The following is a 27,996-nucleotide window of genomic DNA, read 5'->3' on the forward strand; positions in this document are numbered from 1 at the left end:
GGAAGAGGAAGAAGAATACTGTGCTCCACCAACTAATATAATGGTTGAATTCTTGTTTCGATCCACGATGCTTCTTACAAGATATATTGGAGGTAAGTTCAAATTAATAATTTACCTAAAATTGAGGATAAAAAGCAAAGGAGGTTCGAAAAGGTCTTCAAAAAGATAAATTTGATATTATACTTAGTGTTGACCTTATTTTTCTATTTTTATCTTATGTTAATTCTTCGCCTTTTGGTTTATGCGGCAGTATAGTATACTCTTGTCCTCGGCGCCTACGTCTCCACCGACGGTATCAAGAAGAGCGGCGATCCAAAACGGAGGGGACATCGGTTTACGAATAATTAGATCTTCGGGCAGATGACGACGACCGCGCCCCCTTCCTCTTCCTCCTCGGGATTCTCCAAGTATCTTCGAGATTTCGGTGAGCCTCACTCTCTTCTCCTCGAATCCTTCGGTCATTTAGGGTTTAATCCTTCTTTGACGGTGAGATCAAACCGTTCGCAGGCTGGGACCTGCTTATTGGATCGATTGCCGCCTTTTACGTGATCATGGTGCCCTATACCAAGGTTGAAGAGAGCTTCAATGTCCAGGTACGCCCCTTTTGACCGTTGCTTGGTTCTTCCCCTTCTTGGTGAAGTCGGTGTATTGATGGGAGGATAACCGGTGACCTTTACGGGGAAAGATCACCAGTGACCTTTATGGGCAGTTGACAGGGTCTCAAACCTTGGTTGTATACATGCAGCCATTGGGATGCTGGCAGCCAATTGTATTTTCAAGGTGTAGATCAGGTGGTTCTTGGCACACATATCCACAAATTAATTCAAAAACAGATTACTTATGCACAAGTTATATACATATGAGTATAAACATGCTCCAAGAGACTCGCTCTTGTCTTCACTTTGTGGTAGCATTTATTTTTTATACACTGAAAGTTCATGGAAAAGTATTCATGTTTTGGCTTTATTCTTGTGTCCGATTCTTTGGTTAGCCCCAGAGAAAAAAAAAGTGTATATTGTAAAATATATTTTATTTTCTTATATATTTTTTCTATTCCAGATTAGAATTTTGTCGTCCTTTTTTGTTTATATATATGTATTTTTTTTTTCAATAGGTCAAATTACTTGGATTTTATCTTTGATGTTGAACTGATGTTTGTTATTTTACTTTTGTTGGTTGCTTTAGCTAACTGGTGGTCTTTGGTCTTTGTATATCTAGGCAATGCATGATATACTTTATCACAGGCATCACATCGATAAGGCAAGATTAACCATTTTTATATCTGTTCTTCTTAACATTCTCAATGTGTTTTTCTTTCAAGGTATGTAAGAACTTCTATCACCGGCTTCAAACATTAATTATTGCTTTTGCAGTATGACCATTTGGACTTTCCTGGTGTTGTTCCTCGCACTTTTATGGGTAAAACTTTGTATGCTTCCTGGTTGCTGGCTTGCATTATGTAGGCTTAATATAGCTTGAGAATGTTCAACTGCAATTTTTAGAACCTTTTGTGATTTCTTGTTATGCTTTGAAGTTTTAACGAACTTGGCCTTCTCATATTTTGTTATGTTGATAATACTTGCTTTTCCTAATGTACTGGTTGTGATGATATTGCTGATGAGAAGAATTTTGTTTGATTGTCCCCCTTTTTCTTGGTGGGAGAAATAATTTGCAGCCATGTTATTTTCTTGGAGTATTAGCAATCTTGGTGAGGTTTCGTGCTAGATTAGATGAATTGCTAGATCGGTCATCGTTGAATATCAATATTAGGTGTTAGGATTCCTTAATTTTAGGAGTCCTTAATTTAATCTTTATTTTCCTATTTAGTTTTTCCTAGTTGTAGTAGGAGTTTTTGAGTTTTTTCTAATTATGTTAGGAGTCCTTTGATATAGCAAATTAGGAATTGCTATTTTTATTTTTGTTAGAAATCCTAGTCCTAGTTGGCCAAGGATTAATAACTCTATATATATGTAATGCCTTTGGTTATTTTTCTTAAGCAATCAAATACAACTCAAAGGTTCTAGTCAACTTGGAGGTTGATCCCCTTGAAGCGATCAAAAGGAGGTTAATTCGCTCAAAGCGATCAAATCCATATCTATTTTCTTAGATAAAACCCTAGAGTTTTATCATTAGTTGTCATCCTCATTAGATTTCATTAGGTTACAATCGCTAGCCAAATTCATTTGTGTCCTTGGACCTCAGTCAATTAAAATCGGGTACTCCATCAAACAATTATTCATTAGAATGTAGGTTTTATATATAGAAACAAATTTAGGTTCTAAATACATGAATTATTTCCTAAAATTGAACCAATTTAATCTAGTTTCTTTGAATTTACAAACGTTGTGTCAAAATAAATTTAGGATAATCATATTATTTCTGTGTTCTGACAACTATCTATATAATGTATATCATATCATGCACTTTTTATTTAGTAAACTTATAGCTCTCCCACAAATGTATACTATTACCATGTGAAAATGACGTTTCATATTGGATTTTTAAATATGTTCAAAAGTTTAACAAAAAAGTCCCATTATTGGTTGTGTTGATTTTGCTTAACATATCATATATGTGTGTGTAGTTGTTATTCTTATATTTAATTATTTAAGATAGGTTTTTCATTGGAGACAGTTTTGGTGCACAATGCATTTATTAAGTTTTTAAGACCTAAGACCAACGATGCTAGTAAGTCCTAAGCAAAGTTTTTATGGATTGAGGATTCTAAAGGGGAATTATCAGAAGCTAAGCGAAATAACTGTGAAAAATGATTATAAAGTGGATAAGAATGAAGTTATTTAGTAAAAAAACTTGTCAAATCTGTCTTATATTGTTACTTGTTAGGCCCACAGTTGTAACAGTCCGAAACTGGACAAGGTTTCACTTTGCTGCTGAAATTAGATAGGCTATAGCTGGGATACTTGACCATGCATGCTTCACAGTGAGGTTCTCGATGCCTTGCCATGTATTTCATGATGGGAATGTGTATTTGATGAATTGCTTCCATTAGTAATGTATTTTTCATCATTGATAATGTCAAGAATTTGTCTCTTTCATCTAGGTGCACTAATCTTCTCAGTTTTGGCATCACCACTTGTGCTTTTGATGCATGCTATCCACCTTCCAAAAATATACAGTCTATTGGCAGGTATTTGGTGCCTTTTTTTCTTTATGAATTATGTAGCTTTTTCAAACATGTTTTTAAAATATCGAATTTTTTCTGCAATCTGTATTAAGTTATTAACAATTAGGATAGTGCTGCTACTCGCACCCCGTCATAATAAAAACTCTAGTATCAATAAATTTAGAATTTTAGAGTCCTCTTCTTGGTAATTACTTGCCTATAATGTTGATACTTTCCGCTTCACATTTTATTAAAGAAAACCAGTCATGGCTACAAGCTATAGTTGAAAGGATTCAATAAGATAAGATTATGCCACTGCAAAGTTTGCCATATTTGGTGGTTTAGAAAATTTTCCATCAGTCATTTTATTATTATTTTTCCACTGGCTAACAAAGGTTTTTTTTTTGTTGGCATGAAGCATCTTCCATTTTCATATTTGAACATGTGATCAATTTTTTTTGCCATCTGTAGTTCGCATGATGGAAGGCTGCATTGTGTTGTTGGCGCTGCGGTTCTTTCGGATCCAGGTATATTGAATCTTTGATCCTGTAGAGTTAAATTTTTACATAATGCATTTTTTTTTTCTTTTATACACCTTATTTTCTTTGGATTGTTAATGTTGTTTTGTTGTTATTTTCTTGAAGTCTTTTTATCCCTTTTTGTGCTTCAACAATTTAAATAGGGTGTGGAGGAGGTAAGTGTAGCCACTTATTGAATTTCAGAGGAGGTAATGACCATTTAGAGGCTTTTTGATTCTTGTCTTCTATGCTGTCTCATTTTGTTCTCTTATGTGTCATCCAATTAAGAGTCATGGCATGTCATATGCTATTTTTAAGTGTTCTCTGGAAATTTGGGTTTTGCTTGAATTGTTTAAACCATCAGTATATTATTGGATTTAGGTACCTAGAAGTGGTCATATGATTATAAATTTAGGATGATGACTTATACTTGATTGCAATTACAGCCGGGAAGACTAACTGAAATAGATCATTACTTGCTAGTAAAAACATAATCATAGATGCACTGAATTCATTTTGATATATCCATTCCATCTGACCTTCAATTTGAATGATTTTGATATCGTTGGACTTTACTCTTCAAGATTCAGTGATGGACTATGTTAAGTCCCTTGGTAGTAAGTGGCTTTATCGCTTATCATTGAATGTGTGTGTTTATGGATGATAAGTGTATAGAGGATTATAGTTTTAGATCTGTGTTCATTCACAATCTTCCATCTCCAGATTCATAGAACAGAACACTTATATCATGCACATAGGTTTGTTTTAGGATTAAGAACTATGCTTTATTTGGGGAGGAATTTGGAATCCATGACAAATTAATTCCTAGATTCATGAGACCATTTGAAATCTTAGAAAAGTTTGAATATTTGACCTACAAACTTGGCTTACCACCAACCTTGGATGGAGAACAAAATGTACTTTTATGTCTCAATCAAAAAAATATGTTCATGATTTTGATCATGCGACACCCATACAATCTTAATAATGACTTGTTTGTGAAAAATAGTCTATTTATTTTGTGGTTATAGAGCAAATTTCAAGACATCGTATGAGTCCCAACAAATTGTCATTTGGGTCTTTCAGACAACCCTAGGATCAACCCAACAGGTGCTAAGACTAGCTGACTAGTTGAGAATGACTCTCTATAGCCTTGATCTCGTAAGATCTCAGCTGTTAGTCATGCTATGATCCTGAGGTCTTGTGTCATCAATGAGATTTTGATGCCTGTCTACCTCGCACTCGAGGAAACAGTTGCTCGAGCTTATAGAACAGATCCTATTTAAGTAATGAAAGAGAAATACCCTCATTTATTTTCTCACCCAAGTTTGTCATCAAGTTATAGGATTAAACTATTTTAGAGGCATTATCATTTAATAATTGGAGCAAGGTTTTTAATCTCGTACTGTATCGGTGTACTGAGCTTTGCTCAGTACGGTACGGTACGGTATGGGGTACCGAACGGTATGCATACAAAAATATAAAAATCAATTTTAGCCTCGTTGTTGTCGTCTCGTCCTTCTTCTACTTGTCGCCCCGGCTGTGGCCTTCGACGCCAAGGAGGTGGGGAGAAGAAAGATGACATCGAAAGATTCTCCGTGCGGTGGTGGTGGATGAAGGAGACTGTTCGAAGATGAAGAAGGCTGAGGTCTTCGCCGCATTCCTTGCGGTCGCCTCTTTCGTTGCTCTCGTCGTCACCTCCCCCGATCCCCTCGCCTCGAGCTCCTCTAAAGAGGTACGACTCTCCTCGCTGTTACCTCCTGGATCGTGATCGCTGAGGGAGGGCGACACCAGATCGAGATCGAGAAAGGGCATGGAAGACAAGTTCGCGTCGAGGTTCGACGGGCTCAGGTTCATTGAGACGCTGTGACGACGCATCGGTGACTCCGCGGTCCTCTTTCTCGATGCTTCTCCCTCTTCTTCGAATGCCCTCTTCTTCCTCGCCTCGTCTCGCTGCAGCCAAATACCTGATACTGCCTGGTAGCGAGCGGTCCACGTGCCGGTCAGCAACTGGATCGATACGTACCGCCCATACTGGGCGGTACGGAACGGTATTAAAAACCTTGAATTGGAGTACCAAGGTCTCCACTACAAGCATAATCTATGTTAAAATAAGGCATGGAAGAGAATGTTTAGGCATATCTGTTGGTTGGATCTTATCATTGGCACCTATTGAGTTAACGATGGATATTGAGTTAGAATAGGAATAGGAAAGAATTATTCATGTGGACCATGTTTAGATAGGGATTCTCTTCAAATTGCAAGTTGTTTTAGGATTCCTAATATTGCTAGAAATTGGAAATGCAGGGACCATGAAACCTTTTGAATCCAACTCGGGTTAAGATGTAGTGGGAGCTAATGGTGCTTTATATATTGGGTGGTATGCGTTATATATTTTGGGAATAATGGTGCTTTATATGTGATGATGAAGTATCATGTCTCATCAAGTGAAGACAAGAAGTGTACAGAGTTTTGCTTTGCAAATGAGTTAGTGCATGTGTATCATGTATATGTTGTGAGGCATGTCAAGGTTGTAAGCTGCACTACTGTCAAGAGTATTCTTGGAGAGAGCCACACCATCAGAGAAGAGGAAATAAAACTTAAGAGAAAACTTGACATCAGTAACAACTGCAAAGAAGTAAATTGCTTAGAGGAGGATAACATTCAGGGGAAAAGTGAGTTTTGGACTCGATATGTTTTTTGTTATTTGCGATTACAGGAAGCAATTGGCTGCATCTACTTTGTTTTTGGAAAAAAAAAAGTGATTTGTTGAAGTTATGTTTCAGGCTATAATGGTATATGTACATGTTTTCTTGGAATTGCATGGATTATATATTTTATTCAAAGTGTTTCTTTGTTTTATAAAATGTTTTGATAAATTAAATGGGGGAAGTGTGAACACATTATGTGCCTTGAGATATATTATTTTTTCTCAAGATTACTGAGACAAATTTAGCATTAATATTGGACTTTTTGTAATTGAATTTATATTTAATGCTAATATTGATTTTGTAAAATAATTCACTGGTGACTGTGACTTTTTGAATGTTAGCAGGTCAGGAGAAAATTTGGATATCATGTTGAAGCATTCTTTGCCATTTTAACAGCTGTACAGTTTCACTTATTGTTCTACTCGACCCGCCCTCTTCCAAACATACTAGCTTTTGGCTTAGGTGCTCACATTTTGCTTTGCATCTTGACATTCTATTTCAAAATTGTAGAAATATAGTGTTATGCGAAATAGGTATTGCATTACTCCTGATTTTACTAAAATTACAATTGAACATGGAAAAACTTTTATACTCAAAGCTTTTTTGAGGTTGCTTTTGTGACAACATGGCATTATGAGTTGAAAATCTTATGATATACTTATATCGAAGGAGGTGTGAGCGAAACATTTAGAAGTCTTCAAAATTTATTAAACATGTATAATTTTGCTGCATTAATGATATCAGGAACCCTATGGGAACAAAGACATATTTATTGGATTGTCAAAACTCAAAATAGATTTACTGTAAGCCATGAGATGCATCTCAATTAAGAAAAGGCGCCAAGTTCTTTGGATAAATACAAATGAAAGGTTGTAGAGAAATAATGTTGGGTATTCACTCTTGCTGAGCTGTATGGTGATCTTGTGGGTATTGGGAGGTGAAGAAGATTAGTGGCCACAACAGTTAAAACACTAGTATCTTCTGCTGCATGAGTGATGAATGACAGCAAGACAGACTTCCCTCACCATTCCTGTATCTATTTGATTATGTCAATCATACTTTTGACGTTCAATAGAAGTCACTAGGTGTTTAAGAAAGCATAACTGACTCATTTTTTTGGTGCAGTTAACTTGGCATATTCTTTCTGGTTCAAAGGAAATCCATATGCAACTCTCAGATGTCTGGTATCATTCCTTTTCCCATTCCTTCAGACATTTTTGTTTTTTAGTTGCTTCAAGTCTTTCTTTTTTAAAGCTTATGTGATAGCTGCGAAGGTGGCTATCATTGGATTTACTTTCCTCGATACAAAAGACAAAGCATAGGAAGTGTAAGAATATCAATAGGTGTATGAAATCAGTTTGAACATATGTTGTGATCATCTGTAAAATTATTGTTTAGTGGTAGATGCTTGCAATACCTGGAAATTATTTCATGAGTTAATTAGTTTGGCCACTAGTAGCTAATTATTTGGCTTTGTTGAGTCCATATTTATCCATTTATATGCTAATTGTGGTAGTTCCACCAAATTGCTTTTAGTTGGCATTTAGTTAGGTTCCACAATTTTACACAAGAAAATTATGCTACATGACAAGGAATGGTTATATTTACGAATGGTTGGGGTTAGTTGTTAATTATCATAATGGAGGTTTTTTGGGACATATTATGAGTATTAGGATTATTGTGAGTAGGCCTCCCATAACCCTTATTTTCATATCTATAAGAGGAATAAAAAATGTTCATTATGGGTGCCTCTTAATTTCCCTTTTTTCTTCAAAGCTCAATTTCCTCTTCCTGGAAATCTTGGATCTTCTTTTTCTCCCTCCCCCATTCTTTACAAATTCCTTTTCTTTGAGCCTCCTAAACAATGTGACTACTCTCCCTAGTCTCTCTTTTGGTGATTTTTTTGTTGGCTCCTATGAGAAGCTCATAGCATTATTATCTGTAGGGACCAAACCAAGTGTCAATAGATGTGGAGCTAGGCTGTAATTTGTTATTGGAACTGGAAGTTCTGGGTAGCAGTCTAACCTTCTCCAATCTGTAGATATAGATTTGAATGGGCCTGTCTTCCAAAGAGGAAAAAATCTGTTCACACGATTGATTTATGCTATTTTTGTGGCATCATTACGGATTATTGTTTGCAAATATCCTTGTAATTTAAATTCTGATCTTCAAATTGAATGATATGTCGGCAAAGTGGGGGATATTAATCTAGATTTAATTTCATTTGGTTTTAATCTAATCTTCTTTATTTATGATGTTTCTAGATAATGATCTAAGTTTCTTTTATCTGAATTTTAAGCTTTGGCGGGGGCTAGAATTGCCAAGTTTGGAGCTCAATTCTGGGTCTCATGGAAGCTTAATCTTCATTTAATAACACATGCCAAATCAGCAGGTTGCTTAATTAAGAATGCATATTCATATTTGATCTAGTATGCCTTGATCCTTCTTTTATCATATTTTTGCATATTAAAAACTGTTTTCAACAAGGTGTTATGTACACATGTGGTCAGAACTTCCTTAATGGTGGATCTTTTGGTATGCATGCCATGCTAAGACCATATTTTATCTATGTTAACCTATAACTCAGTTCCTTATGTCTTTTCCTTCTTTCTTTTTCTTTTCAATGAGTGTCTCCATGAATGGTTTCCCAAGGGTGGTTACAGTTCCATTTATTGTTAATCACTAGAGCATGCTTTTGTGAGGCTACTTGCAGAATGAACTTCTTTTAGCGAAGTTGTTTTTCAAAGTGATCAAATCATTGTAGGGTTAGTAATTTTAATGAGAGAAAATGATTGAAAATACCATAAACCTGTGGTTGGTCTATTTTTGTTGATCGAATATGTTTGTGCATGCTTTCTGTTGCTACTTCTGAAAGTTCACTTGTTCGCATTTGAGGACTATAATGACTTGTTTATCCTTTTCATATTACTTTTTGAGTGGAAGCCTGGAAAACATGCATAGCTTTTATCATCATGAAATGACAACTGCATGGGTGTGAACTTAGTAGTGGAACTAATTCATGTGACAGACTTGTGCTTCAATCGTATTTAGATGTGATACTGTGCTGCTCTTTGGACCAATTGGAATCGAACTTTTGCTGGTATGTACATATTTATGTTTTCAACATGTTTCTTAGGAAATAAAATTGAAGTTGATTTGTGTTCATTATTGCTTCTTTTTTCTTTAAGTATAGTGAAGCTTGCCTCTATCTTTTTTATGAACATACTCAAGTATGCTCTATTCAAGACAAATTATCCTACAGGTTTGACGAAGATTAAAACACTAGAGATCATCCGGATGCATAGATTGGATTTGGTCAACTTGCAAATCTCTTATTGCAAGCTTGGTCGTTAAGCTCCCTTGCAGCTTGAATTGTACAAATGTCTTTTGTAAGCTTGTTACAAGCTTTTATATGGTCCTTACAGTCCTTTGGTGATATTGATTGATTACTGGGATTCAACAAGATCTCCCAGGCTTGCAGTTTTTTCAATTGCAGAATCACCTAAATAGTGTGAACTTGTGCGCCACCGATACTTTTTAATGGATACTGAAGGCACATTAACAATGCACTATACCTGGTTTCAAGATTTCTAGTCTCTGTTTGTAGCAGTCATGTTATCTAATTTTTATCAAACCATTTGGTTCTTGATACAAGGGTTCTGGGGTTGATAAATGGTTTGGTGCGAAGCTGTTAGAAGCCACTCGAGCTATAGAGTATTTGACTTGAGGCATTTAAGACCCAATGCATATCCTACACTCTTTCAGGGTTTACGATGGATGTCACTACCTCATCACCTTGGGTTACTTCATTGGCAGGACAGCAAGTTGGAATGAAAAGGATGGAGGAGAGAATTGGTCTGAGGATGATCGATGGGTAGTTTATTTTACTGGGTGATTATGCTATGTCACACACCTCTGAAACAGGAATGTCTTGACCATGCCAAGAAATGGCTGAAATCCCTTGTTTTTATGATACTCTAGTCCTTGCTTGGGATTTCTTATAATGGAGTTATCTTATCATGAAGAGAAAAGGATTGAGTTATTCATGGAGCTGATTATCAAGGACGCAACCACTTCTTGGATACAAAATTTAATGATTAATGGGATATACAAGGAACAAGGCTCTACTTGGTTGCAATGATACTAAAAGGCTCATAATTGTCTGATGATATTGGATTTGTTTTGATATATATATATATATATATATATATATCGGCGGTATGTATCGGTCCCAGCGTGGACCGATGCGGACCACCTTGTTTCTGGTGGTTTGGTTAAAATAATAAAAAAATCTAATAGTGCTGGCCCCTATCCAACTCAGCAGTAAAAAAGAAAAAAAAGCAAATTAGGGCTCGTGAACACGTGTGATGCTACCTCTTCATGACTGCGATGTTATCGCTTTGACGCTGCTGTTGCTTCCTAGGTACACTGTCGTTGCACTTTTTCTTTCCTTTCTTCTTCCTTACTCTTCCTCCATTGCCCCTTCTTCTTTATCGTCTTTTTCTTCCACATTGAAACAACGATACACACTGGTGTACAGTGTACTGTGTCGATACACCTATACAGATTATTGGTACATACCGGTTCGATAAATTGTCGAAATGGGTCCGATACCCGAAAAGACAATCCTTGTGTATGTGTATATATATATATGTATATATATATACATATGTATATACATATATATACATGCATATTAAGGTTCGTATTTTCGTACCATACTGGCGTACTGAGTGGTACGCCAAGCATACTGAGTGAGAGCGGGCAAAGTTTCCGTGCTTGATGAGATTAGAGGAGCTGCTGAAGTCTCTGTGCTTGAGTTGTGCTGCCTCCATTGTCAATGATCCCATGATAGCCCGAAATGAGCTCTCCATAGAGCTATGGCTCGGCATATGCCGTTGCTTGCTGTGGATGAAATATCATCTGTGGGGCAGTCTGCTTTGTTGTTCTTTGACCTCATCCGCAGAAGGCGACGACGGGTTGCAGGTTAGAAAGTGAGGGTTGCTTTGGTTGCTAGCGGTGGCAACGCCACCGAATGGCTTGTCCTGGGTCTTGTCGTGGAGATTCGGTGCCAAGAACCGGGCGAACATGGTCTCGATGTCGGGGCTGGAGGCTTTAACGAGAAGGAAGTCCTCGCAGACTTCACCAAGTAGTGAGATCGGGGTTGACTGATAATGGAGGAGGCCGGAGCTCATATGCTGCTATTGCTGGCGGCGGAGGAGATCGGATTCAGCTTCTGCTGTTTGTTGTCCACTGAACGGACCGACAGGTGAAGGAAGGTTGAGACCTTCCGATGGCCACGTCAAAGGAGACCAGTACATTACGTCTTCTCCCTCTTCTTGACTCCCAAACTGCCCTCTCCTTGCTACCACTTCGAATCAAAAGTAGCTTCTTTTCCCACAAAAGATCTGAACCTACAGTTAACGCCTCTTCGCCATGAGCACACCTCCAAGAACTAGCTTCCTAGGAAACTACCCACATCCAAAGCCAAATAAACCAAACTATGTTATTAGCTAGAATGAAATAAATTAAAGAGGTTGTTCCGATCGGGTATCTTGGGGAGGAATCGATAAAAATCGTTCCTTTCATGGCTCGCCTCCCTCTTTGACGCCCTTAAATTATCGATAAAAATTTGGTACCGCCTGGTAGCGGGTTGTCTGCGTGCCTAGAGGCTATCAGATCGATACGTATTCCTTGTATCGGGTGGTACGATATGAAACTAAAAATCCTTGATACATATATACATATATATATATATGTATATATATACATATATACATACATATATACATATACATATATATATATATATATGTATATATATATATATACGTACATACATGCATATGTACTAGGGTTTTGAATACCGTTTCGTATTAGCGTACCGAGCTCTGCTCGGTACGGTACGTACCGATATATATCGTTGGTACGCTAGGGCATACTGATGGTATACCCTAAAACCTTAAAAATACTTTCACCTACCACGTCAAGGCGTACTGATATATATCGTTGGTACGCTAGGGCATACCGATGGTACATCCTAAAACCTTAAAAATACCTTCACCTACCACGCTAATGCATACTGATCGGTATGCCTCGGTAACAATCGAAATCCGGAGCAGTACCGGTTGGTACGCCTCGGTACCGGTCAAAACACTGGTACTGCTCGATAGAGGATGGTCTGCATATTGGTATCCTCTCGAACCGGTATGTACCGCCTATACCAGGCGGTATAAATCGAAATTGAGAACCCTGATACGTACATATGTATATATACACATATACATATATATTGACATATATATATGTACACACACATATATTTATACATACATATATATACATACATACATATATACATATACATATACATATAGATACATATACATATATATATGTATACATACATATATACATATATATATGTATATATATATACATATTTATACATATATATATACATATACATACATATATATACATACACACACACACACACACACACACACACACACACACACATATATACATACATATATATATATATATATATATATATATACATATATATATATATATACACATATATATATATATACACATATATATATATATACACATATATATATATATATATATATACACACATATATATATATATACACACATATATATATATATACACACACATATATATATATATACACACATATATATATATATCACATGGGTCATGGTGGTAGTGAGCATGTTGAGAACGATGCCACATTTAGATCATTTTCACATTTGGTGACAACAGTCCATTTTTTCTTTGTTTGACTTAAATATTTCATATTGATGTTGTCTCTATTACTTTATAACAATCCAGTTAGAGTTTGACTATTAACTTATTTCTCTTTACTTTGGAAAATTGCATTTACATATTGAAGACGTATCAATTTTTGTTTCATAATTCTTTGTTCTCTTCATGTTCACGGCAGAGCAAGTCCATCTCCATTTCTGAGGCAATAAAGTGCTGTATATCTTCTGCCCTTCTTTGTATAGGCAAGTTATTTATTATATTTTTGTTACAGTTTTTATCAAGATGAGTGTGTGGTTATGATAGATCTGCTTTCATCATTTCTTTTGGTATATTTCACTAATTTTAATGTCTCTCTTCAGTCTTCACAGTACTGCTTGATACTGTAATGTGGCAAAGAATTTTGTGGCCAGAGCTGGAGGTTTTTTGGTTTAACTCTGTTTTAAATCGGAGTTCAGAATGGGGTGTATCCTTTGCATTGTTCAATTAAATGTAAAATGAACAACTGCACGTGGGTGGGTCAGTATCTACATGTGACTTGTTTGCCGACATTTTTCATATTGTGTGATTCTGTGCAACTTTTCATTGGCCAGTTATTTTTTCTATGATTTCAAAGTTTTCTGCATCTATACTATATTACAATATACTTTCATGTTATCTTTCACTAGGTGATCTTGAATTTTATATTTAAATCATTCGTTCGTACAAAAGAATTACAATTGACTTATCTTCATGTCTTCTCATATGATATTTATGAATTGGATTAGGAAAATGACACAGATGCTATCTAGGAAGATATTTATGCTTTCATATTACTTTGAGAATAAGTCATTTGATATATTTCAAACCAAGGACATATCGGTCAATACCAATGTACCATATGTTAGTACACCGGTATGTACCGATGTTTCGGAGAGGAAGAAAAAGGAGAAGAGGAAGGGGTGGTTGAAGAAGAGGAGGAAGGAGGAAGAGGAAGAGAAGAAGTGTACTCGAGAAGCGATTAGCAAAAAGGTCGTGTGTGGTGGCAGCGTGCAGTGAGGTCACGGCAAACAAAGGTCACTATGTGCACTGAGGTTGTGGTCTGCATGAGAGGCGGAAGTTGGTTGCAGTGAGAAGCGATGAGAAGCGAAGGTTGCGACTGTGTGAGAAGCGAGGGGGGCATGCATGAGAAGTGGATTCTGCATGTGTGAGAACTGAGAAGTGATTAGGGTTAGGAGAGTTTCCCTTTTATATGAGTGGTTCGGACCTGTGGCAGTCTACATACCGTTTGATGCTTGGACCGATACGTATTGCACGTTTCATACCGGTCTGGGTGAGACATCATTCCTTGTTACAAATATGAATCTCATTTAGTTACAAAAGTAGTAAACAAATTTCCTTTTTCTCGCTACTCAAGCCCAAAATTTTGGGCTGAAACTGTGATGAGGAGATTTAAAAGAAAACAAAATGGAAGTTAGTTTCTTCCCATAAAAATATCTTTTGCTCTCTATTTCCTTGAGATATATACAAAAAGTAATCTTTGAAGAAGCCAAGAAACTCAGGACCTTGAATCTGATAATTAATAATCATGACAGACAACATTGCACCAGTCTCCTTTCATCTCTTTTGTTCCTCTTCTACAACATTTTTTTTATAATTTCCTCTATCCTGATGCTTATTGTTTGTTTTTTTGGTTTTGGAAAAAGAGAAGGTTTGATATATACTGTTTGACAAGGCAGAGAGGTTGTAGTTCCATGCTACATCCCCTCAGTTTAAGTCCATACTGATGCTAAAATAAAGGAGCATCATTAGCTTCAATACAATGCAGTTATGACCAGAATATTACCAATATTAAATGTATAGTGAAACCCTATGAAATGAATTACTCTACCTGCATTTCGCTTGAGTTCCATTCTACTAGTGGCTCATAAGTCTCAAATCTGTGCTCTGGTGAGGGCTAACTTGTTCATCAATACTTGTGACCAAGCCAGCTTGAGCTTAGCCAAAGCCTAAACCTCTATTTATTGGATAACAAAAGGCTGGTTATTATGTATGCTTATTATTTGGGGTAACTATTCATGGATTGCCCTATGTGTGAACTTATGTTTATACCAGGCTTAAAACTTTACGACATTAAATCATCATTAACCCCTTTAAGACCTTAAAACTTTTCTTTTTCATTTTTTGGTCTTTGAAATTGATGCTTATCATAGTTCTCAACTTCTCATACTATTCATTAGCTAGGGATTAGCTCCAATATTTTTCTTGTTTCTTATCTCTTTTTTCTTTTCCCCTTTTTTCATTGTTTTTCTTATGGTGGTTGCACCTGTTTACCTTAAGGAAGTTTGTGATGCGACAGAAGTGATATAACTTCACGAAAGGTAAGACGAAGAGAAAAAAGGTTGGGGCCTCATTCAGACTTATGGTGCTTTAGTCAAATTCATGTCTTATGTTTAGTGCTTGATTGCTTTCGACATTTAACTTGGTACGTGTGGTATGTACCAGTCCAATAGGGGACCGATTTGGGTGGTACATACTGGTACATCGGTATGATCCATCATATCATATGTTGGTACATTGGCATGGCTCGGTACATACCATACAAACAATTGGTCGGTACACTGGTACAGACCGGTAAGGCGAACCATGGTAGAGTATATGTTTGTATTATCACTAATTACATCCTCATGGTTGTCTTGAATCTCTTGATAATACCCATGGTTAAGTAGGCAAAAACATGGGATTTAAATATGTTGGTTTATACTTGCAGATCAACTTATATGTACTGGTCCAAGAGGGTACTGCTATGCTAGCATAGGAACTATTATGATAAGTCATGACATCTCTTATATTGTTCTAAAATATTTTTTCAGTATCAAATTCCAGGGTGTAATTTTACCAGTATTTTGGTAATTTTATCATTGGACAAAAGGGCTGATATGCACTAGAGATTGGGATTTAAAGTTTAATAAGTAAATAAAAAAATGAAAAATTGGATGCTGATTTCAAAGATTTTAGGGATTAAAATATGATAAACATGTCTTGTATCCTCTTTTTTGTCCATGTAGACCAAGTCTACATTGTGTTCCCTTTGACCTCATGGAGTTAGACACAATCATTTCATTGGTACTTCACTTCAGCACTTCCTCGCTCCTTGCTTGTGGCATATCCTCTCTGCCTGGTGAGTTCATGTATATCACATCTAGTATGCATCCTGTTGTTTAATGTGTTATTTTTTCTGTGGATATTAGTCCATACTATTTTTTCATTGATAGAAGAATGTCTGAACTCATCGAATTCACACTTTTATGCCAAAATAACCATCTGAACTTAATTGTCTGGTTGGCTTTTCTTTGCATATTAGTTTCAATGTAGATGTTAGCTTCCTACTTGGAAAAAGCTGTCATTGCTTTGGAAAGTACATGTTAAAAAGGACTTGAAAATGTAACTTTTAGGGATTGTATCAATAAGTCATTTGAGTATGTTGATCCATGTTGCTTGTATTTATTTATCATAATTGCCTCCGTGTCTCTATCTGTGTTGGATCCTTGTTGAGAAATCAGTAACAATGTTTCACTCCAGACTATTTTTTCATTAATGAAAGAATGCCTGAACTTGTATGGAATTCACACTCAAATGCCAAAATAATATCTGAACTTAGTTGTCTGGTTCGTTTTCCTTTTAGCTTCACTTTAGATGATAAATTGCTACTTGGAAAAAGCTGTGTCATTGTATTGGAGAGTACATGTAAAGTAAGACTTGAAAATGTAACTGAAGGATTGTGTTTAATAGGTCACTTGAGTATGTTTATCAATGTTACTTATATTTGTTTGTCGTAATTGCCTCTGTATTGTCGTGCATGTTGGATCCATGTTGACATACTAGAAACATTGTTTACTAGCTTACTAAAGTTAATGCAGATTTCCCTATGTAAATCTGATACTTGGACCTTTTAGTCACTAAAGTTAATACTTGTTTATTTTTATAAAAAACCTTGATATTTGCTGAAACACACTAGTTTGGGTCTGGTATTTGAACTTTCTCCTTCAACTATTCCAATCTCAAGTCTACAACGGTAGATTTTTGAAGTTCTGAACATGCTGCAATCTCTTATGTTGACTTTTGTTATGGATCCTAGATCTTTTGATAACAGTACGGCAGATAAGTATTCTGATACTTGGACCTTTTAGTCACTAAAGTTGGTACTTGCTTTTTTTCCTAAAGAAAAACTTGATACTTGATAATTAACACTATTTTCGTTCTCTTTGGATCAAACTTTCTGCCTCAACTATTTGGATCTTAGGATTACAAGGTCTTCACTCACTCTATATTATCTTTTTATCACCATATATAACTAGGTTTTATTTGATGGTTAAGTAGGTGATTATCCCAAATAGAAATGTATACAAATTAAGTTGATGATTTTGATATTTACTATGAAGCTGCTGGTATTAATCTTTTATATCCATAATTGTAAAATGATGTATCATTGTTCAATAACTGCATGTCTTATTTATTGTAGTTGATTAAGTTGTCTTTGAAGGAGTAACATACTGTCATGGATTTAGTTGGAATTGCCTGAGTCGTGAAGCACCCATGCATTATCCGTTCGCAAAGGGTCAACCTAGTTGCAACTTTACTTAAGTCTCGATGGACCTGTAAATGAGCAAATTGATTAGTTCGAAAATGAGTGGCGAACAAGTCCCGATATCTCGCGAAGAGGGTAGCTTTACAAGCAATTCAATAAGCACTTCGTGTGTAAGAGAGAAAAGAGAGGAAGGAGAAAACAAGGACTTTAGAAGGTAAATGAATAGTCGCAAGTTCGCAAACAAGGACTTTAGAAAACAAGCACTTCCTCCACCTTCCTCTTCCTCCCTCCTTTAACTCTATCACCTCCTCTTCTTCCTTGGTCTTTCTCTTCCTCCCTCCTCTTACTCATGTACTTCCTCCTTTTTCTTCCTTCGTCCTCATCTTCCTCCACCGACATCTGTTCCTTCTTCTCCTCCTTTATCTTTGAGTCTTCGGTACTTGCACTGATGTCAATCGATACATACTGGTCCGGCCAGGGACCATTACACCTAGTTGGTACGAGTCAACGAAGCTTTGTTTCTAGAAAGTTGCTTAGTATGTAAAAAAGAATTTAAGTTAGGTCCGTCATTATATTTGAATTTTCATGAATGCTTTTTGGCAGTGATTGCAAAAGGCGCTCGGGCGCTCGGGCGAGGCGAGGCGAGGCCCGAGCGCCTCGCTAATGTCCCAAGCGGCGCGCTTCAAACAGGCGCCGCCTGGGCGCTCGCCCGAGCCCAGGCGCTGGGCACTTCGGGCGAGCGCCTGGGTAAACCAAGGCGACCGAACCAGAATTTTAGGTCTGGTTCGGTCCTGGTTCGGTTGTTAGTTGGTTCAATCGAACCAACTAAACCGATATAACCCCAACCCTAACCCTAACCCTAACCCAACACTAACGTGCTGCCGCTCTCGATCCCGATCCCGATCGCGATCTCGTCGCTCGCTGCCGCTGCTCGCCGCTGTCGCTGCTCGCGCCTCCCGCGAGCCCTCTCGCTGCTCGCGCCTCCTGCGAGCCCTCCCGCTGCTCGCGCCTCCCGCGAGCCCTATCGCTGCTCGCGTCTCCTGCGAGCCCTCCCGCGAGCCTTCCCGCTGCTCGCGCCTCCCTCGAGCCCTCCCACTGCTCACGCCTCCCGCGAGCCCTCTCGCCTCCTGCAAGCCCTCCCGTGAGCCTTCCCGCTGCTCGCGCCTCCCGCTGCTCGCGCCTTCCGCTCCCTTTCTCTTTCCCGTTGTCGCTGCCGCCGCTTGCCACCGTTGCTTCCTCGTTTCTCCATCAGGCTCAGTATACTCTTAATATTAAGTTTATTTGAATTTTGAAATGATTAATTTTCTGTTAATAGATTAATAATATATTATTTTGATTTTAATGTTATTAATTTTTATTTATTTGAAATTATTGTTATAATTATATTATATATTTTTATAATTTAGATAATTTTAAATAATTATATTATATATTTTTATAATTATATTATATATTTTTATAATTTAGCGCCTCGCTTCGCTCGGGCGAGCGCCTAGCGCCTCGGGCGTTTGTGGACCTTGGCGCCTTTTGGCGCCTAGCGCTTTTTAAATCACTGCTTTTTGAGAATCTGTAGGCACTCAGTGAATATTGATCATGTCCTCCAAGTTTGAGTGTATACTCAATTCTACCATGATAGATCATTATGATATATCCATTTGTAGTTTTGTACAATTATTTCTGTGAATGCTTAAAAAAAAATCAAATAATAATAAAAACATTAACATGAACAAACAACAAATAATAAAGGCCTCATGAAGGTTTTGTTCTTTAAGTAGTTCAAAATAACTAAATAATCTTTGTAATCTATTATTATTTTATTTATCAGAAAAAAATATGTAACTGTTGTTTGATTGTTGCAGGCAGGAGTCCTGCTTGACAGGAGGGTTATGCAATACATTGTTCCTGTTTTCTGCTTTGTTTTACTTTACTCGAAACTTCCACACAAGGTAAATACAGCTGAAATCTAGTTGACCTTTTTGAATCCTTATTGCACTAATGATGAGATATATTGTTGCTTCTTCTGATATTACAGGAGCTTCGTTTTATAATTGGTTCCATTCCTATGTTCAATGTATCTGCAGCAATTACAGCAAGCAGACTGTAAGATAAACATAGCTTTCTCATATGTTTTTGTGCTGAAGTTGATTGTATACTATTTGGAAGTTGATATCTTCATGTTATGAATATGCATAATGTCAGTTCTTGAATTTCTTGGGGGTATCTGGAACAATACTATACTATGGTATGATTACTATGTTCTGAGACATTTATAGTCCTCACTGTTTTAAGATCAACTTTATGCTTCTCTAAATTTGTTACTTATTTTTTCTCTATAAAAAGAACCAGAACCTTATGATTTCGACACATGCTTACTATATCAGAGGATTAAAAAATCTCCGTTCAATATTGATGCCAGTCAGTGGTTGGACTAGTATGGTGCTAGTGCTCTACAGTGTACCGAGTGTTTGTATAGGTCAGGACTGGTAGGTACCAGCTGCACCCTGCAAGAAGAGAAAGAAAAAGATGAGGGAGGGAGCAATAGACATGCAGTGAAGGAGGACAAGCGGTGACAATGGCTTTGGCTAGGAGACGAAGGCAATGTTGTTGGGGTACCACAAGTACAAATCCTGTGCAGTAGGCTTTCCGCACAATCAGAGGGATGGTCGGTACAAATAGGTTATGTAGTCTTATCACCCGATAAACCTCGATGCTTCTAGGCAGTATGCTTGACTTCGGATTGGATCAGGCAGAATTATGAAGTGAAGGAGGACGAGAAGTGACAAAGGGTTTAGAGAGAAGGCGACAGTAATGTTGTCGGGAGGAACAGTGCAGCAGAAGAGAAAGTAGAAAAGAAGAAGAGAAGAAAAGAAAGAAAAGGTTTAGGGTATGTCATGGAGTAATGCAACCAAAGTGTTTGACGCATGTTTGGGACGCTTGATATTGTTTTTCCATTATTTTTCGGTGTTTCTGGGTGTTTTCTCGTGGGTAGCTTGTATGGGATAGGAAGTACTATTGTCAACCTTATGTTAGCTTGTATGGGTGTTTTCTCGTGGGTAGCTTGATATTGTTTTATGTTTTATGTCAGGCTACAAACTTGGAAGTTGGAAACATCTTTGGCTGTTCGCCTTCATGTGGAAAAAAAACACCAAAATAACGTTCTCGTGTGCCATAGGCTGATTTCTGGTTGACGGTGTTGCAGAACAAAACATCAGTTGTCCGAGCACTTGGAACCTTAGGTGACATGGGTTGGATGGTACATTGGTTTATCTGTTTGAGGGGTGGTGCAATGTTTTAGTCTGCTTGTTTTTTGTTCGGGGAAAGTCTTGTGTGAACATTGGATCTGTACCTACCTTCGGAACCCCTTTATATATGACTATTCAACATGGTTGTGAGTCTTTTTGCGTCTCATGAAAGTGAGTTGCTTTGTGTTGCTTGCGACCCTGGTCATCTTTTCATGTTTGATGACATATTACTTGTGCAAAGGACTTCACGAGGTTAAGGACATTATTGCTTGGGTGCTGCATGCCTTCGATAATCCCAAGGCATCTACATTGATGACATATTACCCATCTACACTGACCTTGTGGATGAATATCGCTTGGGTGCTGCATGCCTTAGATAACCCTAGCTAAGGACATGATAGTATGACATGTACAAATAGCCCAATCAGAGGTATGCTTGGTAATCATACTGTAGGTAGGCTTATAGCCAATAAATGCCGATTCTTGTAGTCAGTATGCTTGACTCTGGACTGGACCAAGCAGAATCACTTGCTCTGCATACTGGGTCAGCTGATAGACTGGTTAAAATTAGACCTACCAGCCAATACAGTCGAAATCTGAACACATGCTCATCAGAATCTTAGAAGGTGAGGAGAACAAAATTTAGGAGTGATTTCTCCTCACAAAAGCATCCAAAGAGCCATCAATCCTAATAGGTTTTCTCATAGTTATACTTCAAAATAAAAATTTTATAACTTAGCATGATTGTTGATTGCACCAATCTGTTCCTGCTGTTATTATTTAAGATGACTTTCTGATTGTCACATGTTTGATGTGAATTTTTAGATATATCAACAAGAAGAAGGATGGCTGGAGGTGGCTCTACATAATGTTGCTTGGATCTTTTCTTGTCAGGTTGAATTATTATATCCTCAAAGATAGAGAACTTTGGGAGCACTTCTCTGCTCATGATTTTATTTTTTTTATCACGAAGTTATGTTTTTATTTTTGCTGATGATGTGGTTCTTATAGTCTAGGATGCTCTGTTATGACATTCATTGCATCCTATTACAATTATCCTGGAGCTTATGCTTTGAAGGCTCTGCATCAAGCGGGTAATAATATATTCAATCCATTCCTCGATGTTGTGACTCTTATTATCTCATTAAGAAGCGTCTAATTGCTTTCAATCGCTGAATGTTCTATTTAAAATCGTTAAAAGCTTCCTAGTTGCCTTTTTTGCTGGGTCACTTATTCACCATGATTGCTATGTATGCTAGGCAAGTTAGCTTTTTTCATGTTCCACAGAAAATGTCAATTTCTTTGTGTCATGTAAGGACAACTTCTAGAATTGTTAACCACATAAATGACTTATCATGTAAAGGCAGTACATATCCTTCCAGCTTATGGTAATTATTCCATAAAGATATTGAAGTCCTAGTAAAATCAGTAAGGCTGTGTTAGAAATCCATATTGAAAATGATGGATGAGAGTATACAAACAAAACCATTTATACAATTGAACTTTTGACAGAGATATAGCTTACTGCACTATCAAGCTGCATACACTGTATATTCTTTTTTTAGTGATAAGAGTGTACTAATAGAAGTCTGTGTTCACAGACACCTCTAATACGACAAAAGAGAAGTTTGTTCACATTGATGCCTTCACAGCGATGAATGGAGTTTCTCGTTTTTGCGAAAATGAATATCCATGGAGGTTTGTTCTTCTGGCCATCTGAAGTAGTGTTCGTTCATGATCATGTAAAAACATAGGACTCCTAAAATAATTCTTACACATTATTTAACGTCATTGAATCGATCATTTATTTCTTCATTAAGTAAATCTTATATTCTGCCAGTTCCAATTTAACAATCTAGTTTCTTTTGTTATTTTAAGGGTCCTTTACAAGCTTATATGATGGATTGGCCTGTTTTTATTTTTATAAAGTTTGTGAATAACTGTCTCATAATTCAAGATAAAAATATTGGATTTGTCTTAAGCCAGTCATGTTAAACTTTTCACCTCTTTCGAAAAGTGTACATTGACACAAGAAAGATTGCTTGGCATGCATGTGGGCTTTGCTAGAAATAGGAGGGTGTGCTGTTGCAACTATCCAGCTGCTAGCATATCGTAAGGTCTGTGCATGGTAACGGTATAAGAAATCTCAATTATCAAAATGTCTTAAGAAGCAAACAAGTAGATTGGTCAATCGTCTATCCTTAAGATTGAAAGTAGCTTTCCAAAGGTCAAAAAGACAAGCAAACAAAAGCAACTTCTATAACTTTTCTCTTGAACCTTTAAACATAGATGATCAGGGTGATGCAACGAATGGAACTATCACCTGTTTTTTTAAGGTATGTCTACAAATGAATTGATTTTGCATTTATAAAGTTTCCATCAGAATCATTTTGTTTTACCAAGACTAATTCATCGATTAAGAGTTAAGGAATCGATGAGCCTTTAGATGTTTTACCATGATTTTTTTTCCAAGGAAAAGAATAAAGACTATACAACATTATTTTGTCGTGTACCATTGAAATCAATGAGCATTTAGATGTTTTACCAACTCAGCATATTGGTCTTGGGTCGAACCGGTATGTTCCGATGTGCGCACTCATTGAAATTTTGACTGAAAATAGTCAAAATTGAGAAAAAAAATTTCAAGGTTCTTTGCTATATAAATTGATATTATTTGCTATATAAATTATAATTAAATAAGAATAAAGTATATCTAAGTAGTATAGAAATTCTAGGCTACAAGGATCGAAAGTTACTTGAAATGATAAGAAAAACGTAGTGAAAAGGTAAATACCTTCAACTGAAAACAGATTCCATTGGATCTTGAGTTTTAATTTCCTCCATCCAAATTAACCTCCTAGGGAGATTAAACACATCTAACGAGGGTGAGAAAGTGTGAGAACCAATGTGAGTGAGAGTGAGTGACAGAGGGGGTTGGGAGGTTAAAATCTGATTGGTTGCTGAAATTGTCAATTTTAGCCCAACAGCAGTTAAGATCCAATCGACATTGGTTGGTAACAGTTGAATTTTAACTGTACGGGTAATGGTCAAATTTCGATTATATCAGGAAGTATGTATTGGCATCAGTCGAAATGGATTGGTCTGCATCTCGTACTGTTTCGCATGGTATGACCGTCTATGGTAGGATCATTTTAATTGTTTACTGCTGTGCTTAATGACTTATATTTGTATAAGAAATTATAGGATGGTATCATTAATTTCTAGATACTGAGATAGGTTGCGACATAGCAAGATAAATAGTATGCTAAGCAACAATACATTCCTTAATGCATTGTCATGATTTCTTGACCTGTGAAAGTATGGGATTACAATATGCCATTCAACTGAGCTCGTCTTCAGGATTGAATATATAAACTGTAGAGTTTGAATTATTAAGGTATAATTGCCTACCTGATGTTGTTTGAACCGGATTTCTCCCATATTTCTCACTCATAATTTGCGACTTCATTTTATGTAACCTCTGCTAGACACTCACTGATTCACTAGCCAAACATTGTTCAAGAATGAAAAATATTATATTGATGGCAACATGTCCTAAAGCATAATGCAGAGGAATCCAAAAAGAAGACCTACAGCGTTGTTCCGAGGTGTCGGTTTAGCAAATTTATTCAGTTTCAAGGAATTATCTTCTGAACAAACTTTGTCCATAATTGATGAGAGTAACATAAATTCAATATAGTGGAACAATCTATAGGCTGGCAAGAAATACAAGATCTACTTGTTGACCTAATTTGATTGGAATAATATTATTAGTAGCATTATATTAGGTAAGAAATTGCTTAAATTTATCTGGTTTTGTTTTGGATTTAGTTTAATGCACATTATGTTCCTCTAGCATATATTGAAGTTGCACTTCGTAAGTTTAAACATCAATGATGGTGGTCATTTATAACAGTGCTTGGTCACCTAGGTTGTCAAGTAATGATGATTTTGTTTCTGAAGATGCACACAGATGGATGCTAATTCTGGTGGAGTCGAATATCTGTGTTGTTGCATGGCTGATATCTTCCATTTCATTTTAACAGCATATACCAAGGGTCCATGACTTCAGTTTGGAAATATTTTTACAAATTATATGTTTCTTGTTTGTCTAGTGAGTAGAACCTGAACTTGATCTTTGACGAGTCGTGATAAAAAAACTAACTACTAGATTTATGAGCCTCTAAGAACGTTAAACTTTTTATAAGTTCATACTGCCTGTTTATATTTTTCGGCTCCATCTGTTGGGAGAAGCTTGTAAACTAATGATGATTGCAAGATTTTACTTTGCTTTTAGATCTTGAAAGCTTTCTCATAACTGAGAAATATGTTTATCTTGATTAGTATTCCTTTGGTTTCTTCATTTGTAACCATAAGAAAATTTTCTTTTCTATTATGCATCTAGATACTCAAAAGAGGAAGGAATTGCCTTGGATGAGTATCATGACAGAAATTTTACATACCTGCTGAAGTGAGTTCTAACTCTGGCTCTTTTGTTTTCATATAAATACTAGATCTTCCATAGTTTATTGTTGCTTGCAGAGTTTTTTTCTTAACTATAAGTAACCTACCTATTGGTATAACTGATCCTAGAATATTCTTGGTCCCTTCAGTTTTCTTTCTTTATTCCTGTGCCTAATTTTACAAGGGCAAAGAAGAAAAAGGCTATTCTGATTCTTGTAATTGTTTCAACTATAATTTTCTCCTTTTTTGCCGCAGAAAGGTGGGGTGGGAAGTGATGTTCAAAACATGTTGCATAAATTGGATGCTTAGTCATATTTCACGTGGGGACTACTTGAATTGAAGTATCCTGACATCTGCACCATTCCTTTCTAATGGGTAGTTTAGGTGACTGGAAGTTGAAATAGTGGGACGAATCCTATATATGTCTTTTACTTATTGCATAAATTGTGTGCACCATTGGTTAGATTCACTGGTGGTGCTGTGGTCAAGAACGATAACTTGAATCTTCAAGCACAAATTTTTGGGAAAGTGGCGCTGACTTGTTCTTGGCAACTCATCAGTGATGAGTAAGATAGAGGGCTCATATTAGACATCATGTCTATAAATACTCTCATGATCCTGGCCCAGCATGATCACCTTACTAAATTGGGCATCATCTATGATAGTGTCAATACATTAGTAATAACATCAGAAGACTTTGATGCTGTGAATCAGCATATGAAACTAATGGTTGGAGTTTTGCAGCCAATGATGCTTGTTATAAGGCATGCTCTAGTTCCATTGGCCCAGTTGAGGATTATATATCTATAGCCTATGATCCACCAAGGTATTTCACAAGTTCAATTAAATAATTTAGGTATTCACCATCCTTCGCTTTGGGTACAATCATTAATAGCAAGGTCAGAACAACAAGAGGCTAGTGCTAATGCTACCAAATCATGCACATTCACTAATAGATAATGGAATTGCCTGACTGTGATGACATTTTGTCCAGAATATTGCATACATGGTAGTTTCCCCATGTGAAAGTGCGAGCACCCGTCCATAAAAAATGGTGGAACTTTATGAGACTTGTATGCTTAATTTTGTTGAGCAGTTTATCTTGTAGCCTGTGGTAGTCTAACATTGTGGTGAACAACTTCAGCGTTTGCTCAAGTAGGATGGGAAATTAGTGCACCAATATGACAGTCTCTGTTACACCACCTGCTTGTAACTGACTTGATGTTAGCAATCTTATTGCTTCTGTCAGACCTGGCTAGAAAGAAATTATGTCCCGTTATATAGTTATTTTCAAATGTTGTGTTTATTTTCACTCATGATTCGTGTATAGTGATTGGAAAATGATGAGTAGAACATTTAAACATGATCCCCAAGTTGCCAAAAATTAGAAAATGTCTTGATGGCCTAGTCTATTTATTAGATTATCCAGAAGGATGATTAATAAGAAGTTAAGAACTACACATTTGTTTTCTCAATGTGACTTGCTGAACTTAAGATGGCCTTTGAACAGTTTGATTTCTGGTATCCAAATTATTTGGACGCTTGGCATCATTTTAATTTTTTGGGTCACCATTTCTCCCAGTCCCATCATATAATTATTTCATCAATTGGATGCAGCAGAAGCCAGACTCATAAAGGGCAGAGTAAAAGTGATTGGGGGAAGTTTAATTTCCACATAAATATATGTTTGTATGTTAGTCTTTTGTTGTATACCAACTCACTCTTTTTTTCCTGGAAGGAATAAGTTCTTTTTTCCTTTTTTTACTTCATTTTAACATTCTGTAGTAGATTTATTTTGTTTCTCTTTCTTCAGTGAGCATTTTCACATTGATGGGTACAAGTGCTTGTTTGCGGTAAATGGATTCTCTGGAGCCCGTCTTCAGGTTGGCTTTCCACCATTTCTCTTGGTAAGAATTTCCATTATTTGGTGTCTTCTGGAGAGTAGTACTTTATAAAAGATATGACTTGTGTTCTAACTTGATTGTTGAGTTTGACATTGGACTATGGTAGTTCCTGTTCAGTCTCAGTTGCAGCTGTCTGATTTAAACTGATAATTCTCATGATTGCAGTTAAAGGAGCCAAAAGTATTTGTTCATGGAAACATGAGAGATGGGGATATTGACCATTTTAATTGGCCAGGTTGCCCATGATTTCACCTGCAGAAGTGTATCCACCGGAGCAGGCATAATCATGTATCTGCACCTAAAAGAAAGGGTATGAGCACGAGGGATTATTAGAGATCGCCTTTGCTTTGATAGTATCTGCACTTTGAGGCATTGGAATTTTTGGATGATTAATATATACTTTGGGCAATTGCAAATTCAAAATTGTGCATCTGAGATTTTTGTATCAATTTACATTATAGAATAGTTTGATCATTGTTTTAAGATGGCCATAGCATATCCATGGGGTGGCTGAATGCCAGATGAGACTGAACCAAAAGGTCGTTTTGGATGGCTTTGGTTATTTGTATCCTTTCAAAAACCATCTGGGCTTGGATCATTCTGCAACTAACATTGTAGATGAAAGATTAGTGTTTGGCACAAGGAATCTTTGTTTCAGTTATGTTGT

The 27,996-nt window shown here is 36.7% G+C and overlaps 1 protein-coding gene and 1 non-coding gene across 6 annotated transcripts; one reads left to right on the plus strand and one right to left on the minus strand.

Moving 5' to 3' along the window:
* Nucleotides 1-74: 74 nt before the first annotated feature.
* LOC135627669 (dol-P-Man:Man(7)GlcNAc(2)-PP-Dol alpha-1,6-mannosyltransferase-like) lies at nucleotides 75-27,990 on the plus strand. 5 transcript variants are annotated; one of them, XM_065133828.1, is made up of 21 exons: nucleotides 75-92; nucleotides 251-424; nucleotides 508-593; nucleotides 1,219-1,260; nucleotides 1,374-1,419; nucleotides 3,062-3,148; nucleotides 3,596-3,651; nucleotides 6,695-6,815; nucleotides 7,479-7,537; nucleotides 9,382-9,453; nucleotides 13,334-13,397; nucleotides 13,515-13,618; nucleotides 16,241-16,312; nucleotides 19,579-19,665; nucleotides 19,752-19,819; nucleotides 21,787-21,855; nucleotides 21,973-22,055; nucleotides 22,563-22,659; nucleotides 25,367-25,432; nucleotides 27,239-27,308; nucleotides 27,495-27,990. In XM_065133828.1, exons 2-21 carry the CDS (start codon nucleotides 361-363, stop codon nucleotides 27,573-27,575), a joined length of 1,494 nt encoding a protein of 497 aa, XP_064989900.1. In that variant the 5' UTR covers nucleotides 75-92; nucleotides 251-360; the 3' UTR covers nucleotides 27,576-27,990. The 5 variants fall into 5 exon arrangements, with proteins under 5 accessions (XP_064989900.1, XP_064989901.1, XP_064989902.1 ...); XM_065133829.1 differs by lacking the exon at nucleotides 25,367-25,432 and having other exon boundaries at nucleotides 27,239-27,332; XM_065133830.1 differs by lacking the exon at nucleotides 25,367-25,432.
* On the minus strand, nucleotides 4,719-4,939 carry LOC135628049 (small nucleolar RNA U3). Its single transcript, XR_010492775.1, has one exon. It is a non-coding gene; the product is annotated as a small nucleolar RNA U3 (small nucleolar RNA).
* Nucleotides 27,991-27,996: the final 6 nt, after the last annotated feature.

Source organism: Musa acuminata, chromosome BXJ2-11, assembly GCF_036884655.1.
Source record: "Musa acuminata AAA Group cultivar baxijiao chromosome BXJ2-11, Cavendish_Baxijiao_AAA, whole genome shotgun sequence".
Taxonomy (NCBI): Eukaryota; Viridiplantae; Streptophyta; class Magnoliopsida; order Zingiberales; family Musaceae; genus Musa; species Musa acuminata.

Coding starts and splice junctions, on each gene's coding strand:
- LOC135627669 (XM_065133826.1), top strand. CDS start 361: ATGACGACGACCGCGCCCCCTTCCTCTTCCTCCTCGGGATTCTCCAAG. Junction 13,398..13,514: donor TTCTGCCCTTCTTTGTATAG/GCAAGTTATTTA, acceptor GTCTCTCTTCAG/TCTTCACAGTACTGCTTGAT. Junction 27,333..27,494: donor GCTTTCCACCATTTCTCTTG/GTAAGAATTTCC, acceptor TCATGATTGCAG/TTAAAGGAGCCAAAAGTATT.